This window comes from Sceloporus undulatus, chromosome 1 (genome assembly GCF_019175285.1).
Source record: "Sceloporus undulatus isolate JIND9_A2432 ecotype Alabama chromosome 1, SceUnd_v1.1, whole genome shotgun sequence".
Classification (NCBI taxonomy): domain Eukaryota; kingdom Metazoa; phylum Chordata; class Lepidosauria; order Squamata; family Phrynosomatidae; genus Sceloporus; species Sceloporus undulatus.
In genome coordinates, this window is record NC_056522.1 from 102,062,749 (window position 1) to 102,078,382 (window position 15,634).

Genomic DNA, 15,634 nt, shown 5'->3' on the forward strand with positions numbered 1-15,634 from the left:
GCAGGAGTGATTTGCCCAGTTTTTTCCAGGCAAGCATTCCCTGAAGATGCCAGCCACAGATGCTGGCAAACCGTCAGGAAGAAACTCTTCTAGAATGTGGCCACATAGCCTGAAAAACCCACAAAAAACTATGGATGCCAGCCATGAAAGCCTTCAACTTCCCATTCCCTACGCAGTTTACAAATTGTAAGCTAATTGCCCCCAACAATCTGGGTATTCATTTTAGTGACTTTGGAAGGATGCAAGCCTGAGTCAAGCTTGAGCCCTTTTGCTGGTATTGAATTCGCAAATGTATGGTTTGTGAGTGAGTGGCTGCAGTATAGGCATCCAACCACTGCGTCACCAGGCAAGTGATTGATGAATTCCAGATCTGTATGGTGTACTTAAAGAGAGATTTCATCTTCGTATATAGTTATACCACAGGGTTTTTCAATCCAAAGAGGAGCACAAAATATTTGCCTAAAACTGTTTTTTTTAAGGGGGAGGGTGGAAGAGAGCAGCTTAGTTATATGCCAGGTATTGAACTTGCTGTGCCTTGAGTAGTTTAGCCTTAGGAAGGAAGGTATCATTAATTCTTCATGTCCTTAGTTCATTGTAACATTCAAAAATGCCAGAACTGTTCAGTGAGTAGTAGGCCTAATACAGCAAAGCTGTTCTTGAATTTCTATAACTGAAGCCAGGGAAGGTGTGGAATTTCTCTGAAAATGTTTTATACTACAATTTCCATTAGTCCCAACCAGTATTGCTAGTAGTCAGAGATAATGGCAGCTGACATTAATCTATTGCTTTTAAGCAGTTTTAAATAATATTTCAGAAATATAATTAGATTAATTTGTATTTTGATAAATATAGTGTACAGACTTTTTATTGCAACCTTTTAAATTATGTTCTAAGCTACTTTGCATCCCACCCTGTGAACGAGACAGGTTATAAATCAAAGAAAGAAAGAAAAGTGTTCTCTCTTCTGCTCTAGATGATGTAAGACAGCTAGGAGCAAAAATATTTATACATCTACTTTCCAGTGAATTTTGTCTTAGCAAATGGTTTCTACAACAAATTATCATGGCATGAATCCCTTCAATGCCTTTAAGAGGTTTTGCCTTTAAAATGACACATTAGGTCAGGCAGATGCTAATTGGAAGCAATTAGCACAGGGCAGCATCCTCTCACTCCAACCAAGTGACATTCTAGAAGGCCTGAAATGATGGTGTGACTTTCAAGATATCAGTCCTAATCTATTCCTACCAAAGCATCACTGGTGTCTGCATGTGAAAGGTCAGTAGTTCAGCTCCAGGGTGAAAGCACATTCAGTACTATTTGACCCTTATGTTATTTATTCAACAGCAAAAATCTTTGCATAGGCAAAACAGATGGTCAGAAGACTCTAAACGTCCAGACATAGTGCCAGGTTTGGTCAAGTTACATTAAAGGCAGCTGCGACTGAACAATATACTGCATTGGTGAGGAGGCTGTAATTACTGTACAAGCAAAATGAATTCTAACCTCAGGCAAGCAAAATAGAATGTTACAGCCAACTCCAACTTAAGATCTGACAGGCCTGGATGGATTTTAGAGAATGCCAGGAGGGCCAATATACACTGTACTATAGCTGGATTTATTTTATCTAATATCTGTTGAATCATGGAATAGTAAATATTTAGCCTTTCGGATGTTATGGGACTGCAGCATCCAGCATTTCTCAATGTGGGCTAGGGTGGTTAGAGCTGTACAGAGCTGCAGTACAAAGACACCATTATTTCTACCACTGTTCTACACTGACATACATGTCCTTAATTAAACCATGAAAAATGACAGTAGAGAAAAACAGTGGGGGTGCATGAAGATTGTCAGGTTTTTATTCATCCAATCCTTAGTCGTTTTCCTGGAAAAACTGATGAATTTTATGTATCTTATTTGCTGGCAGACCAGTGCCCATTAGTAACAACAAGGGTGGCCAGTTTTTTGTGCAACAGCAATGGTCTTTTACGATAGTTTCTTAAAAGTTCATAATATTTTTTAGTCTGTTAAAATTTTAGAATAATTTCATGCATTTATAATGATTTTATAGTTTAAATTTTATTTTTATTTTTAATATAATTTTATACGTGAAATTTTAACTATTATTTACTTTTACAATTTGATGATTTATTGTGGTGTTTGTTGATTGATTGATGTTTATGATGTTTGATCAGTTTATCGTAATAAATCTCTATATATATAAGGTTGTCAGGTAGGATCCACCGTAATCATTCCATAAGCAGAAGGAATTTTGTCCTTCTGTATGTGCAACTCTCCTGTGCGCAGAGGCTGTTGCCATTCACAGACTGACAATGCTGGATCTGACCCATAGTTTTTAACTACAGTGGTACCCCGGGATACGAATGCGCCGGGTTACGAATTTTTCGGGATACGAAAAAATCCCATAGGGATTTATTGCTTCGGCTTACGAAGGTTTCTTCGGGTTACGAAAAAACCGCGGCGCTATTTTCCGCCACCGGAGGGCAGCAGAGAGCTATTTTTCCATTAGCGCCTATGGGAATTCGGCTTACGAAGGTATTTCGGGTTACGAAATTAACCGCGGAACGAATTAATTTCGTAACCCGGGGTACCACTGTATTCAAATTTATTAAATGGTACTTTAAAGAATAGATTGTTAACTATACATTGACCTTTACCCACAACATCATTCACAATCTGTAACTTTGGCCTGGGACAGATGGGCAGGAAGTGCCACCCTCTGGCCAATTCTAGAGTTCCGGAGTGCACAGCAACTGCACACTCCAGAACCCTTGAACGTGCAGGCACCTCCTGCCATCGTGACGTAAGTGACGTGCAGCGTATAGATGTCACTTTGCATCGCTTACATCATGAGTGCGCCAATGGCGCACTCATGATGTGCGCGCGGCATCCCAATAAGAACCCGTTTTTCTGGGTTCTTTGGGGGGCAGAGGGATGCTGCTCAGTTTGGTCACTGCAGTGTCCCTCCACAGAAAAACCAGATGCCTGCAGCCTGGATTTTCAGAGAGGTATGTACCGGGTCACAGATTTAATACTGTGTTCTTAATCATTAAGGCCAAAAATAACCCATTTTGGGAGAAAGATGGGATATAATTCCAATCAATAAATAAATAGCAACAGCAACAACAGAACTTGTAAAGAACTTAGATTTTTTTATTGTTAACAAATGATATTTAGTCTCTTTACTCATCAATATCAATATTAAAAAATAATTGTCCTTAGTATTTGTAAGGGTTTTGTGAAGTTGCATTATATTACTTAGAACCCTTTCATACTACACACTTAGAGCACTCTGTTTCATTTTAACTTCTGTGTCTAGCTAAGAATTCAAAATGCCTCACCCTAAACAGCAAACTTTAGGATTGCACTGTACACAGCTCTAGAAGCTGAAGTGAAATATGGAGCTCTGATTGCGTAGTACAGTCGGCCTTTCTTATACACTGATTTTGTATACACAGATTCAAGCATCCACGGTTTGAAAATGTTCAAAAAAAGTATACATTTCAAATATCAAACCTTGATTTTCCATTTTTTATAAGGGACACCATTTTGCTATGTCATTCTATTTAATGGGACTTGAATATACATGGATTTTGTTATCCACGGGGGATCTTGGAACCAAACCCCAGCGTATAACAAGGGTCCACTGTATGAGAGGGACTTTGGGAAATGAATGGAAAAAGGAGTGGCATAAAACTTGAAAAGTTTCACTTAGAATAGCTTTATAAATATCTAAAATGCCCTGAAAAATCCAGCAGAAAATTGGATTCAAATGTTGATTTATCTTTGGGAAATCAGACTCCACCTTTCTGTTGAATAAATAGCTCAGAGGCAGTACAGACGAGAAGGCCATACTGTTTGTTGTTTGCACATTGATTTACACAGCACATTGGTATCTCCTTAAGCCACTTCTGTGACTTCACAAGGCTTTCTGGCTATGCCCAGGCTAAAGACTCTTAAAATGTGATTGCACTCTGGACTGAGAATATGTAACTCATTTTGATACATCAGGGCCTCCACTTAAAAAAAACAAAACACCCTAAAATCTCTTATGTAAAAGATAGGGAAGAGAAAGGGAGATAAATTGGTCCTTTTGGAATATAGTTGAAGGCCACAATGAATATGTATTACTTTAGCTTGAGAGGAGGAAACTGTTGAAAATTTATGATGACCCAAGACTGCGGCTAATGATAAAAATCATATTTTGACAGCTGGCCAGAACCTCTGCCCTTTCTCATTATTCTAATAGTATAAGGAACACATGAACGATTTCAGGTTTTACCTATATTCTTGGTTCAAGAAAAGTAATAAATGGACAGAGTAAAAACTAGTGAGGACTTTAAGGAAGACATGGAAATTTGAAAAGATTCTAGGGGAATATGTTAGCTGTTGCAACATGGAAGGATTTGAAGGAGGGAGTTTCTTTGAGTGACAAACAGAGATAGAGCTTATAGGTGCTATCCAATAGGCAGGGCCACAAAAATCAGGTATGCGCCTCAGTGGAAAAAAAGTTACCCCCTCCCCAGTAGGTTGTTATTTTGGTGGTGGTGGTGTGCCTTCAAGTCATTTCTGATTGATGATGACACTGAGGTGAACCCATCATGGGTTTTTCTTGCCATGATTTGTTCAAAGGGGGTTTGCCTTTGCCTTCTACTGAGCCTGCGAGAGTGTGACTTGCCGAAGGTTACACAGAGGGTTCCCATGGCAAAGTAGGGATTTGAACCCTTGTCTCCCAATGTCCTAATCCAACACTCAAACCTCTGTACCATGCTGGCTCAGATCACAAGGTACTGATAATTTGCCTGGTTTACCCCGCACCTGCTTATTGGCCAATAATATATTTTTCTATTAAAAGGAGCCATTAGTTAGTGGTACGAGATCGGACTAATTCTTTTTTATCTCTATGGCTGCCTGCACATGTGGTTGCCCCATGCTGTTTTAAAGGATCCCCCCCCACACATTATTTCTGTGGTGTGCTGATGAAATTCTTCCATCAGTGGAAACACAGCAGTTGGATACCACTCTGTATAACTAAAACTATGTCACAAATCAGGAAAATGGAACAGGACATTTCTGAGGTCTCTTACAGGGAAAAATATCAACCTTTGCCTATGAAGAGGTGCAGGTGCAAGTGCCATTTTACTAAGGGGAATTTCTTCCTCTTCCACAGTTGCACCAATGAACATGTGTTCTTTTAAATCATTGATTTAATATTAATTAAATTGTGCATTAATATGGTTTTCTAGATGCTCCGAAAGAAAAGGCAAAGCCTCCATCTCCTGCCAAAGCAAAAGGTAAATATGATTAGTAAAATGACATATCTTTTTCAGTTCACATTTTTTTCAATGGGGATGTGAAATTGATCATGATAAATTTGTTTGTTGTTTTGCTACTATTACGCTAAAATTTTTAAAAAATGATCTAGAAACTTTGGTTGATGGGAAGAGTTAACAGCTTCAGTTATTATGGGGTGTGTGTTTTAGTTATGTTTTTAACTTTCATATATTCTTCATGTTAATTTTATACTGTTTTAACCAGATTATTTTAACTATGTTTTTTTTAATTGTAAAAAAATTAACATGTTTTTATCTTGTGATCCTCCTTGAGTCTCCTTTTGAGAGAAAGGCAGCATAGAAATGAAATGAAATGAAATAAATTATGCTCTGTGAAGCAGGGAGAATCTTGCTGTTAGTACAAGGCTATCTCTCCTGTTGGGAGGGGTGCTCTGCAACGGACACCCTGACCACAATGACTGGCCCCGACAGCCCCCCCCCCCCCCCATCAAGCCTGGCAATTCAAGCTTGGACAGTTTTGTGGAAAGCAGCAGTGATACTTTGTGCAGCCAGCCTCCCTTTCCACAGAGATTGAGTAGCAATTGTGAGGATGGCAGGGAGGCTAGGTAAGGCAAAAGGACAAAAGGAGCAGAATATGATAGGGAAGGCCTGGAAAGAAAGGGAAAGACTTTACAAGGGCAGTGGAGGGGAGCAGGCTTTAGGCCTTGGGACTGGTAAATTCTCTCAGTATGGTCACCTGGAGCAAAGCAATAGCAATAGCAGCTTCATTTATATACTGCTTCATACCACACTAAGCAGACTCTAAGTGGTTTACAACTATAAGCTAATTGCCACTAGGTACTCATTTTCATGACCTCAGAAGGTTGGCAGGCTGAGTGAACCCTGATCCCCTGGTTGGGATTGACCTCAAAACCTTGTGGTTTGTTAGTGACTGGCTGCAGTACTGGCATTTAACCACTGCACAGCCAGGCAAAGAAGGTAACTGTTTGTGTTGTTGTGTACCTTTAAGTTGTTTCTGACTTATGGCAAACCAGTCACAGGGTTTTATTGGCAAGTTTCATCAGAGGGGAGTTGTCATTGCCGTCTTCTGAGGCTGAGGTAGTGTGACTTGCCCAAGGTCACACTGGGTTTCCATGCCCAAGTAAGGATTCGAATCCTGGTCTCCAGAATTATAATCCAACACTCAAACCTTAATTTTTTGCTTTTGCTACAGCAGGGATGTGAAGTCAAAGGAGGGAAATGTTGTTGGGAGAGGAGAGGGAAAGAATTCAAGAAAGGCAGTGAAGGGAAGCAAGTGGGTGAGGCAATGGAAGGAATAGGGTGAGGCAAGGAAGGGCAGTGATGACAGAGTCATGACAGTAATAATAATAATAATAATAATAATAATAATAATAATAATAATAATAAAAAATTTTTATTTATATACTGCCCTGTGGCGACCAATCCGGGCGGTTTACAGCATTAAAATAACATACAGCATAAAAACAATATATTTCCCTTCCCCCTTAAAAAGTTATTAAACAACTTATCTAATTTAAAACCACAATAACTAGTTAAAATAACAGAATTTAAACAAAATAATACCAACCAATAAACCAACCAATAAACCACTGCAACTTCAGTTCTAAGGAAAAGGGGGCTTTGGAGACATTACTGAGGAGGGGGGAAATCCTGAGATCCTGAGGCCGGGATATTTCAGTCTGGGAAGGCCTGCCTGAAGAGATCCGTCTTGACAGCCTTTTTGAAGCTGTCCAAAGATGTTAATTGATGGATCTCATCCGGCAGGCCGTTCCAGAGCCTAGGGGCGACAACAGAGAAAGCCCTCTGGGAGGTCGCCGCAATCCTCGATTTTTGAGGCTGCAACAAGTTCCTCCCAGAGGACCGGAGAGAGCGGGGAGGATTGTATGGGAAGAGGCGGTCTCTGAGATAGCTTGGACCCAAGCCATTTAGGGCTTTAAAGGTAATAACCAACACCTTGTACTGGGCCCGGAAACCAATAGGCAGCCAGTGGAGGGACCTCAAAACCAGAGTGATATGGTCCCTTCTGGATGTTCCTGACACAAGCCTGGCTGCCATGTTTTGAACCAGCTGTAGTTTCCGAACCAGGCACAAGGGTAGCCCCATGTAGAGCGCATTACAGAAGTCAAGGCGTGATGTTACCAGCACGTGCACAACTGTCTCGAGATCCCTTACTTCCAGAAAAGGGCGCAGCTGGCGTATCAGCCGAAGCTGATAACAGGCACTCCTGACCGTCGCATTAACCTGATCTATCATCAGGAGCGACGAGTCAAGGAGCACCCCCAGACTGCGAACGCAGTCACTAGAGGAGAGTGTGACCTCGTCCAGGACTGGTGGTTGCAACCCAATTCTTGGTTTCGGGGCCGCTACCGTGAGCACCTCCGTCTTGTTCGGATTCAGCTTCAATCTGTTTTTCCTCATCCAGCCCATTACCGCCTGAAGACATTCATTGAGAGAAGAGATGCCATTAGAATTCGAGGTTGACGAACGAGACATGGAGAAATAGATTTGGGTGTCATCAGCGTACTGATAGCACCCAGCACCATAACTCCGTATGATCTCACCCAGCGGCTTCATATAGATGTTAAACAACATTGGGGACAAATTCTTGTGTCCAGCAGTAGGAACATTTAGGCCACTGCTGATTTTGTGCCATGGAAGTAGCAAACATGTTGTACCATTCCACATGTGGGGGCCATTTCCAACCTAGCCTCCATACAGCCCATTATTCTTTCATTCTGGTGTATGTCATACCTTCCAGCATTTCACAGATGAAAATTGGGACACATATCACCAAGCAACCTCAGAGTTTGATCAAGATGACAAATATCATTAATTAGATAGAACAGACCAGCTAAGAGAGACTGTCGCAGTTTGCTTTTGCCTTAACCTATTGGGAAGGGCAGGAATCTGCTTTCTCCTCTTCTCACTGCTGAGTTAATGGAATGGAAACTAGTTTTGCACTATGAACTCAGGGGGATACAGACGGGCGGCTCCATGCCACCCATCTTTACCATTCGCTCCAACCACATGGCATGGCACCAATATGCTCCCTAAAAAGAAGCTGCCTAAATCATCATAATGGTACTTATGCACCCTGACACTGAAGCTTCCAGCAAGTGCCGTTTGGGCATGTGGATGCCCGTGCATCATCGTTGCATGCCCCGTGTGGGCAGGGCCCAGAAAGATGGCACATGGGCACCACTATTAGGGCTGGGCACGTATGGATGCCCAGACCTACAGAGCTCTTAAATCAGCCCCAGGACGGCACTTTTTGCCCATCTGTATCGGGCCTCAGTTTGCAACAACTGTAGCAAACTAAGAACAAAGGGGGAAAGTGGGAGGAGGAGAGAGAAATGAGAATATTTTAAAAGCAATTGAAAAACTATGATGTTAGAGATTTATTGGCATTGTTCGTGTCACATTGGGACCAGTGAAAGGTATGGTGTGTTCCTCTCTGCAAATTGTATGAATTCATAATAGATATCTACAGTATACGTGAGAATGAGAATTTTAATGCATTTCCTCCCATATAGCATATTTTACTTTTCACAAAGTAGATTTTCTGCACCAAAATTTCCTACATATAGATCAAGCTGTCCTATTTTTAGACTTTCAAGGCTTTATTTTTAGAATTTACAGTTTGTGAGCTTTTCAGTATCTGAGTGCTATAAAAAAAGCCAATTGCTTTAACTACGGGAATGAGAGCCAATATGGTGTACTTTGAGCATTGGAGACCAGAGTTCAATGGAATCCCCACTTGGCCATAGAATCTCTGTGGATGACCTTGGGCAAGTTACACTTCCTTGGTCTCAGAGGGTGGCAAAGGCAAGCCCCCTCTGAACAAATCATGCCAAGAAAACCCTGTGATAGGTTTGCTATAAGTCAGAAAAGACTTAAAGGCACACAATGACAAGAAGTCCCTGGAACTTAATAACAAACTGTGTCTTTACTTTCAGTTTAGTTTCTGCACACCCTAAGTCAACTAAGTACATACTTCAATAGCTAAATCAGATCCTTTATTATTATTAACTGTATCCCAACTTTTTCATAATAATGGGGCTCAAAGAAATGTAGAAATTCTTTAAACCAGTACAGATTAAAAGCCATACAATGATAAATTTGTGAAGTGAAGCTATGAAACCAGAAAATCTCTTTACAAACCTGGGCCAAGGTAGGACCACACAAGAAGCCATCTGTTCCTCTCCCCCCCCCCTTAGATTTTTTAAAAATTAAATATGTATAATACAAACATTCAAATAAATGCAAATCATGATGAAACATAACCAACACAATGTACATAATTTCTTTCTTATAAGCATTTTTCCCTGATAAAGTGTATGTCTTCTAGAAAAAACAAATTCTCTAGGCGTAATAAAATCATAACTATTTGGATGCCCTTTGGTTGATTTATTTGTGTTCCACCTGTGCAGATAAAATGAAGCTATGTTGATTAAACATGCCTTTGACATTTTAAAAGGATTAAGTTCTCTAAGCAGAGACATCCCATAACTCTTGCAATGGTGTCCTTTTCAGCAGTGATTCTTAAAATAAAAACAAAACTAAAACTAATGAGAAAACCATCAGTTTTGTGATGATTTAAGTGAACAATGGGCATCATGTCGTTATTACAATGCTTTTTGATTGTAGCTCCCATGAACCCTACTGCAAATGGTGAAGACTGAGGGTGCATCTACCTGGTAGAAATGATGCTATTTGACACCACTTTATGTGCTGTAGCTCTATCCTATAGTATCCTGGGATTTGTAGATTGTACAAGGTCTTTAGCTTTCTCTGCCAAAAAATGCTGGTGTCTCACAAAATGACAAATCCCAGGATTCTGGAAGATGCAGCCTTGGCATTTAAAGTGGTGTCAAACTGCATGATTTGTACAGTGTGGATGCACCTAATGAGAGTTGCAGTCCAAAAACCTCAGGAGAGCCTGTTGAGTACAGCTGTGTAAAACAAGGAAATGAGAGGAGGGAGAAATAGACCCTTTCTCACAGGACACAAATACAGCATTATGATTCCACTTTAATTGCCATCACAACATCCTATGGAATCTTGGGATTTGCAGTTTAGGGAGGACACTAAGAACCCTCATCTAGAGAGCTCTTCTAGTGACTCACCAAACTAGAAACCACAGAATTCCAAAGGAGGCAGCCATGGCAGCTAAAGTGGAATGATAGAACTATAGTTGTATAGTATTCATTTTGCAGTTGAGAGGAAAATTAATGTGAAGCCAGGGCCCATACAGACAGGCCAAAATAAAGCTGCTTCAGGCCACTTTGGAGGTATGCTGTTTAAATGATGCATGCATCCTAAAAGGTCAGAAGCCACGGCAAAGCCACACTCCAGTCCTAAGGACTGAAGTGCAGCTTTGGTGCAGCTTCTCGCCTCTTAAGATGCGCATATCATTTACCTCCAAAGTGGCCTGAAGCAGCTTTATTTTGGCCTGTCTGTATGGACCCTCAGTTTTGAAAACAATAGAGCATCAAATATTGAAGTTTATCGCACTGGGGTTAAAACATTCCCCAATGCGTTCTAACGTGCCTGCGCGCGGGTGTGCACGGAACGTGACGGGAACGCGATGGGGCCAAGAACCCCATTTTACTGCACACTAGAATGTGGCCCCTTGCCGCCAGGTGTTCCAATCACGTTCCCGTTGCGTTCCAGGGGATGTCATTTCTGATAACTGTTTTAAAGCGGACAGCAGTTCTCACTAGGTTCTTCTCACACTCTAATTGTTATTTAAAAGATACTTGAGTACCATTCTTTATGTTCCACAAAAGCAAAACTGGTTTTCTCCATGTACTCTGAAGACATCCTGACTTATAAGAGCACCAGCTTTATTTACTCTTGTGGTGCCAGTGAAGTTATTTTTTTCCACATGCACTGACTTTCTGTCAACTTAGAGAATGGTGATTTGTAAGGTAGAAGAAAAATATATTCCTTTACTCTGCTTCAGGCGTGTAGGTCCTTTTTAACCCTGAATGGCCTAGGTTTTTCTTTTAAATGATGATCTGTAGATTTGGATGTAAGCCAACGTGCATTTAAATTACATATTTGCAAGCTAACAAAATTGGATTTTTCAGAAGCAGCAAAACCAAAAGAAGTACAGCCTCCCATTCCCCAGAAGCAGAAAGGTAAATGTCATCTTATATTATATGTTAGTCAAAATAACATATCAAAGTATTTGCTTTAGTTCACTGAAAAGGAGGTATTTGCTTAATTTTCACTTAAATTAGACTCTTGCTTTCCAGAATATGTGAACATTGAGTAGATGATGGTGGGGAAAGAGCAAAGATTTTGATTCTTATAAATCTATCTTCTCAGTGCTTATATTATTACAAGGGATAGTGACAAAAATTTTCCCAGGCCACTCTCAGAAAAACACTTCAAGGACTGGTAAAATCCTATCTCAAAGGAGAGGAAAGATTTACAAGTACCTACATTCTTCTTCAGTACAGATTTCAAATCTAAGTTGGAAATTAATTTATGGCTTTCTATATGTAAAGCAATAGAGCTATGTCACTCTAGGATGTAGGGGAACAGATTGGGATTGTTTATCAAAAGACTGGACCTTTGAAAATCTGTATCTTCTACAATGAAGGTCTTGTGTGTAAACCTGATATTCCTGTCTACAAATACAGTATATGAAGGAGAGAGTGAAGATGTTCACACACAACAAATATGTCATCTGAACGCACATGTGAACTTTTTTTTTTTTTTGACACAGTCTCATGCATGTGTATTTTTGAGGCACTCTCCTAATAGGACTTTATTGCTGAGCCAAAAATCCAAAATAGCATTTTAGATATTTATATAATGTGAATATGATATTTTCCAGAGCAAATGGAATGTCTATTGTGATGCTGAATGTGTGTGACAGGACATTGACATTTTGTCAGAAAAACATAGCCCTGATATGTAAATTGGCTGCAAGCATCCATGTGCATGTCTCTCTTTCGTTTTAAGCAACCAAAAGTGACATGTCACATAGATCTCACAAAATAAGATCTGATGCAAAATAAGAGTTCTACTGCCTGTAAAGTTTCATTGCCTTGTGTAAACCTATGAAGATAATGTGACATTTCCACATTTTCATAGAATTCTAGAGTTGGAAGAGACCGCAAGGGCCATCCAGGCCAACCCCTGCCATGCAGGAAATCTAAATCAAAGCATCCCCGACAGATGGCCATCCAGCCTTTTTAAAAAAACCTCTAAGGAAGGAAACTCCACTACACTCCGAGGGAGTGTATTCCACTGTCGAACAGCCCTTACTGTCAGGAAGTTCTTCCTAATGTTGAGGTGGAATCTCTTTCCTGTAGCTTGCATCCATTGCTCCAGGCCCTGTGGTAGTTTCTGGAGCAGCAGAAAACAAGCTAGCTCCCTCCTCAATATGACATCCCTTCAAGTATTTAAACAGGGCTATCATATCACCCCTTAACCTTCTCTTCTCCAGGCTAAACATCCCCAGCTCCCTAAGTCATTCCTCATAGGACATGGTTTCCAGACCCTTCACCATGGTTGCCCTCCTTTGGACATGCTCCAGTTTCTCAACATCCTTTTTAAATTCTGGTGCCCAGAACTGAACACAATATTCCAGGTGGGGCCTGACCAGAGCAGAATAGAGTGGGACTATAACTTCCCTTGATCTAGACACTATACTTCTATTGATGCAGCCTAAAATCGCATTGGCCTTGTTAGCTGCCGCATCTCACTGTTGACTCATGTTCAATTTGTGGTCTACTTGGACTCCTAGATCCCGTTTACACATAGGACCTTATCACATGTGGGGGGGTTTGCAGCTCAGATCCGCAGTCACTCCTGTTCTAGCAATGCAACGTGTGATGTTTTTTCACACCAGATCCAGAGTCACTCCTGTCTAGCAATGTGAATTAAGGTTAAAACGTGATGCTTTACCACACCTGGTTGCCTTTCTGTTGCCCTTCTGAATTGACGGGGAAGCAAAGTCAGTTCTATTCCAAGCATGTCACATGATGTGGATTCAAGCAAAGCAGAGTGAGTGCATATTGTATTACCACACCGGAGAGTTCAACAATTTGAATTGGCACCCTTGCACATGCTCAGTGGGGCTCTGGATTCTGTCCTCCTTCCCTGCCCCCTCCTTAGCTGTCATCCTTCATCGGGGTGAAGAAGCAGTCAGGGGATGATGGGATAGGTGGCAGGTTGGCAGAGAGGGTGAGATGGGATGCAGGAGCAGTTGGGGGATGATGGGATGGGTGGCAAAGGGTCACGGGCTAGGATCAGGATGCAGGAGAAGGCAGGGGATGATGGGATAGGTGGCAGGGGGTCACTGGGGCCAGGATTGGGATGCAGAAGAAGGCAGGGGATGATGGGATAGGGCGCTGGGGTTCACTGGGGCCAGGATCGGGGTGCAGGAGAAGGCAGAGGATGATGGGATAGATCGCTGGGGGTCGCGGGGGCCAGGATCGGGATGCAGAAGACAGAGGATGATGGGATAGGTGGCAGTGGGTCACTAGGGCCAGGATTGGGATGCAGGAGAAGGCAGAGAATGATGGGATAGGTCGCTGGGGGTCACTGGGGCCAGGATCGGGATGCAGGAGAAGGCAGGGGATGATGGGATGGGTGGCAGGGTGGCGGAGGAGCGAGATGGCATGAAGGAGGAGGAGGGGGATGGAGGAGCAGGACGCAGGGGACCAAGGGGGGTGACATCGGAGTGGTTTTCCACACCAGATCAATTCAAAGTGAAATTGAACTGAGTTTGAATGTGAATTCTGTAAATTCCCTTTTTTTCTGAATTCATCAAAATGAGGAGTCACTTTGGAATCCCTGTGGAAGCGCCACAGAAGGAGCTCCCATAGAAAGGAATGGCGTCTGATAACACATTCACGTTTGGTGTCATCGGCAAATGTGATCAGTATACCCCCAATTCTGTCATCTAAGTCATTGATAAAGATGTTGAACAGCACTGGGACCAGGACAGAACCCTAACCATGTCCACCAAAGAAAATCTTTCATTAATAGGCATGCCATTTTGATTACAGGCCATTTACTTATTTGTGGAGCATCCACCTCTTCAAAGTAAATCCACTGAGCATCATTTACATGCTAGATACATGATCACTGCACTTATTCCTTTGTTATCTTAGGTTACTCTATGAAATAAAGCAGTTTAATTCACCATATAGGTAAATGTTGCAGAATTAATATAAGGCCACTGGTGTATGTGTTTATTGTATACAAATTGCCATTGGCTATTTTTATTTACTGGCAGCTACTGGGAGTTTTTCACCACTTCACAATAAATCAAATGGGGCCTTTTCATCAAGCACACTTTTCTGAGCTTGGCAATGGAAGCAGAAGACAGAAGGGCAACTTGATTGCTTACCAGATGGTTCCACTTCTGATGCCAGCAGCCTACCATGTTCTTTCACAGTGCTGAGTTCTTCCACATCTGCTTTCTGGCCCGGATAGTGAAGATCAGGGAAGCCCCTTTTCCTTCTATTGCTGTGCCAACACTAGTTTCAATCAGCTAATCTTCTCAACCACTGCTTTCAGGATATTGGGTCCACCCCAAAAGCACTTGCAAGGCCTGTAAATATTTTCTAGAGCTTGACAAAGTTTAAAGCGGGGATTCCAACTCACAAATGAAAGTTTAGAGAAGGGATTCAATGCCCCCAAAAACATCCAGAATTCTTGTCATGGTAGGGCAGAGCTATACTCACACACCAAGTGCCCTTTGAGCTGGATCCATTGCACTTTGGGCAAAAAGAGAACCATTTAATTAAGGGATATTGGCTATTTCCTTGCACAAGCATGCAGAGAGCACCAACAAAATTCTAAATCAGAATTCAATAGAATCATTTCCTTCTTTTTAGTTCTCTGTGAGGTTGTCCACATGGGCCAAAAGGCATCATTCCTGCAGCCATTTGGTTGCTGTGGGATCGAGGCAGTGCCCAAAAGGACCTCCGTTTCGGATCTCCTTCTCACCATGATGATGCCGCCACCACATACTAGGGTTGTGGGGTGAGCAGACGCTCTGCCCCTGCACACCTCTAGTACATGGCCACGCCAGTGCAAAGCGCCGGTCTGGATCACATCAAAGTTTATTACACTGAGATGAATGGGTGAATTGTTTGCACTGGTATAAATAACCATTTTCCTGCCATACTTGTGTTTTTCATAGGCAATTTAGGGCTGGTTTCCCTATACCATGTAGTCCCTGGTTTTGTATCTGCTATTTCCAGAAAAGCATTAGGAAATGAATTATTATTATTATTATTATTATTATTATTATTATTATTATTATTATTATT

At 41.6% G+C, this 15,634-nt stretch overlaps 1 protein-coding gene across 1 annotated transcript in view; it reads left to right on the plus strand.

Annotated features, from left to right (window-relative positions):
- Window positions 1–15,634, plus strand: part of LOC121925175 (triadin-like) — a 180,222-nt gene that overhangs the window by 124,487 nt on the left and 40,101 nt on the right. Inside the window, exons 22-23 of the mRNA XM_042457013.1 lie at window positions 5,265–5,312; window positions 11,426–11,476. Coding sequence (XP_042312947.1) covers window positions 5,265–5,312; window positions 11,426–11,476 — 99 coding nt within the window. The remainder of the gene's footprint in view (window positions 1–5,264; window positions 5,313–11,425; window positions 11,477–15,634) is intronic.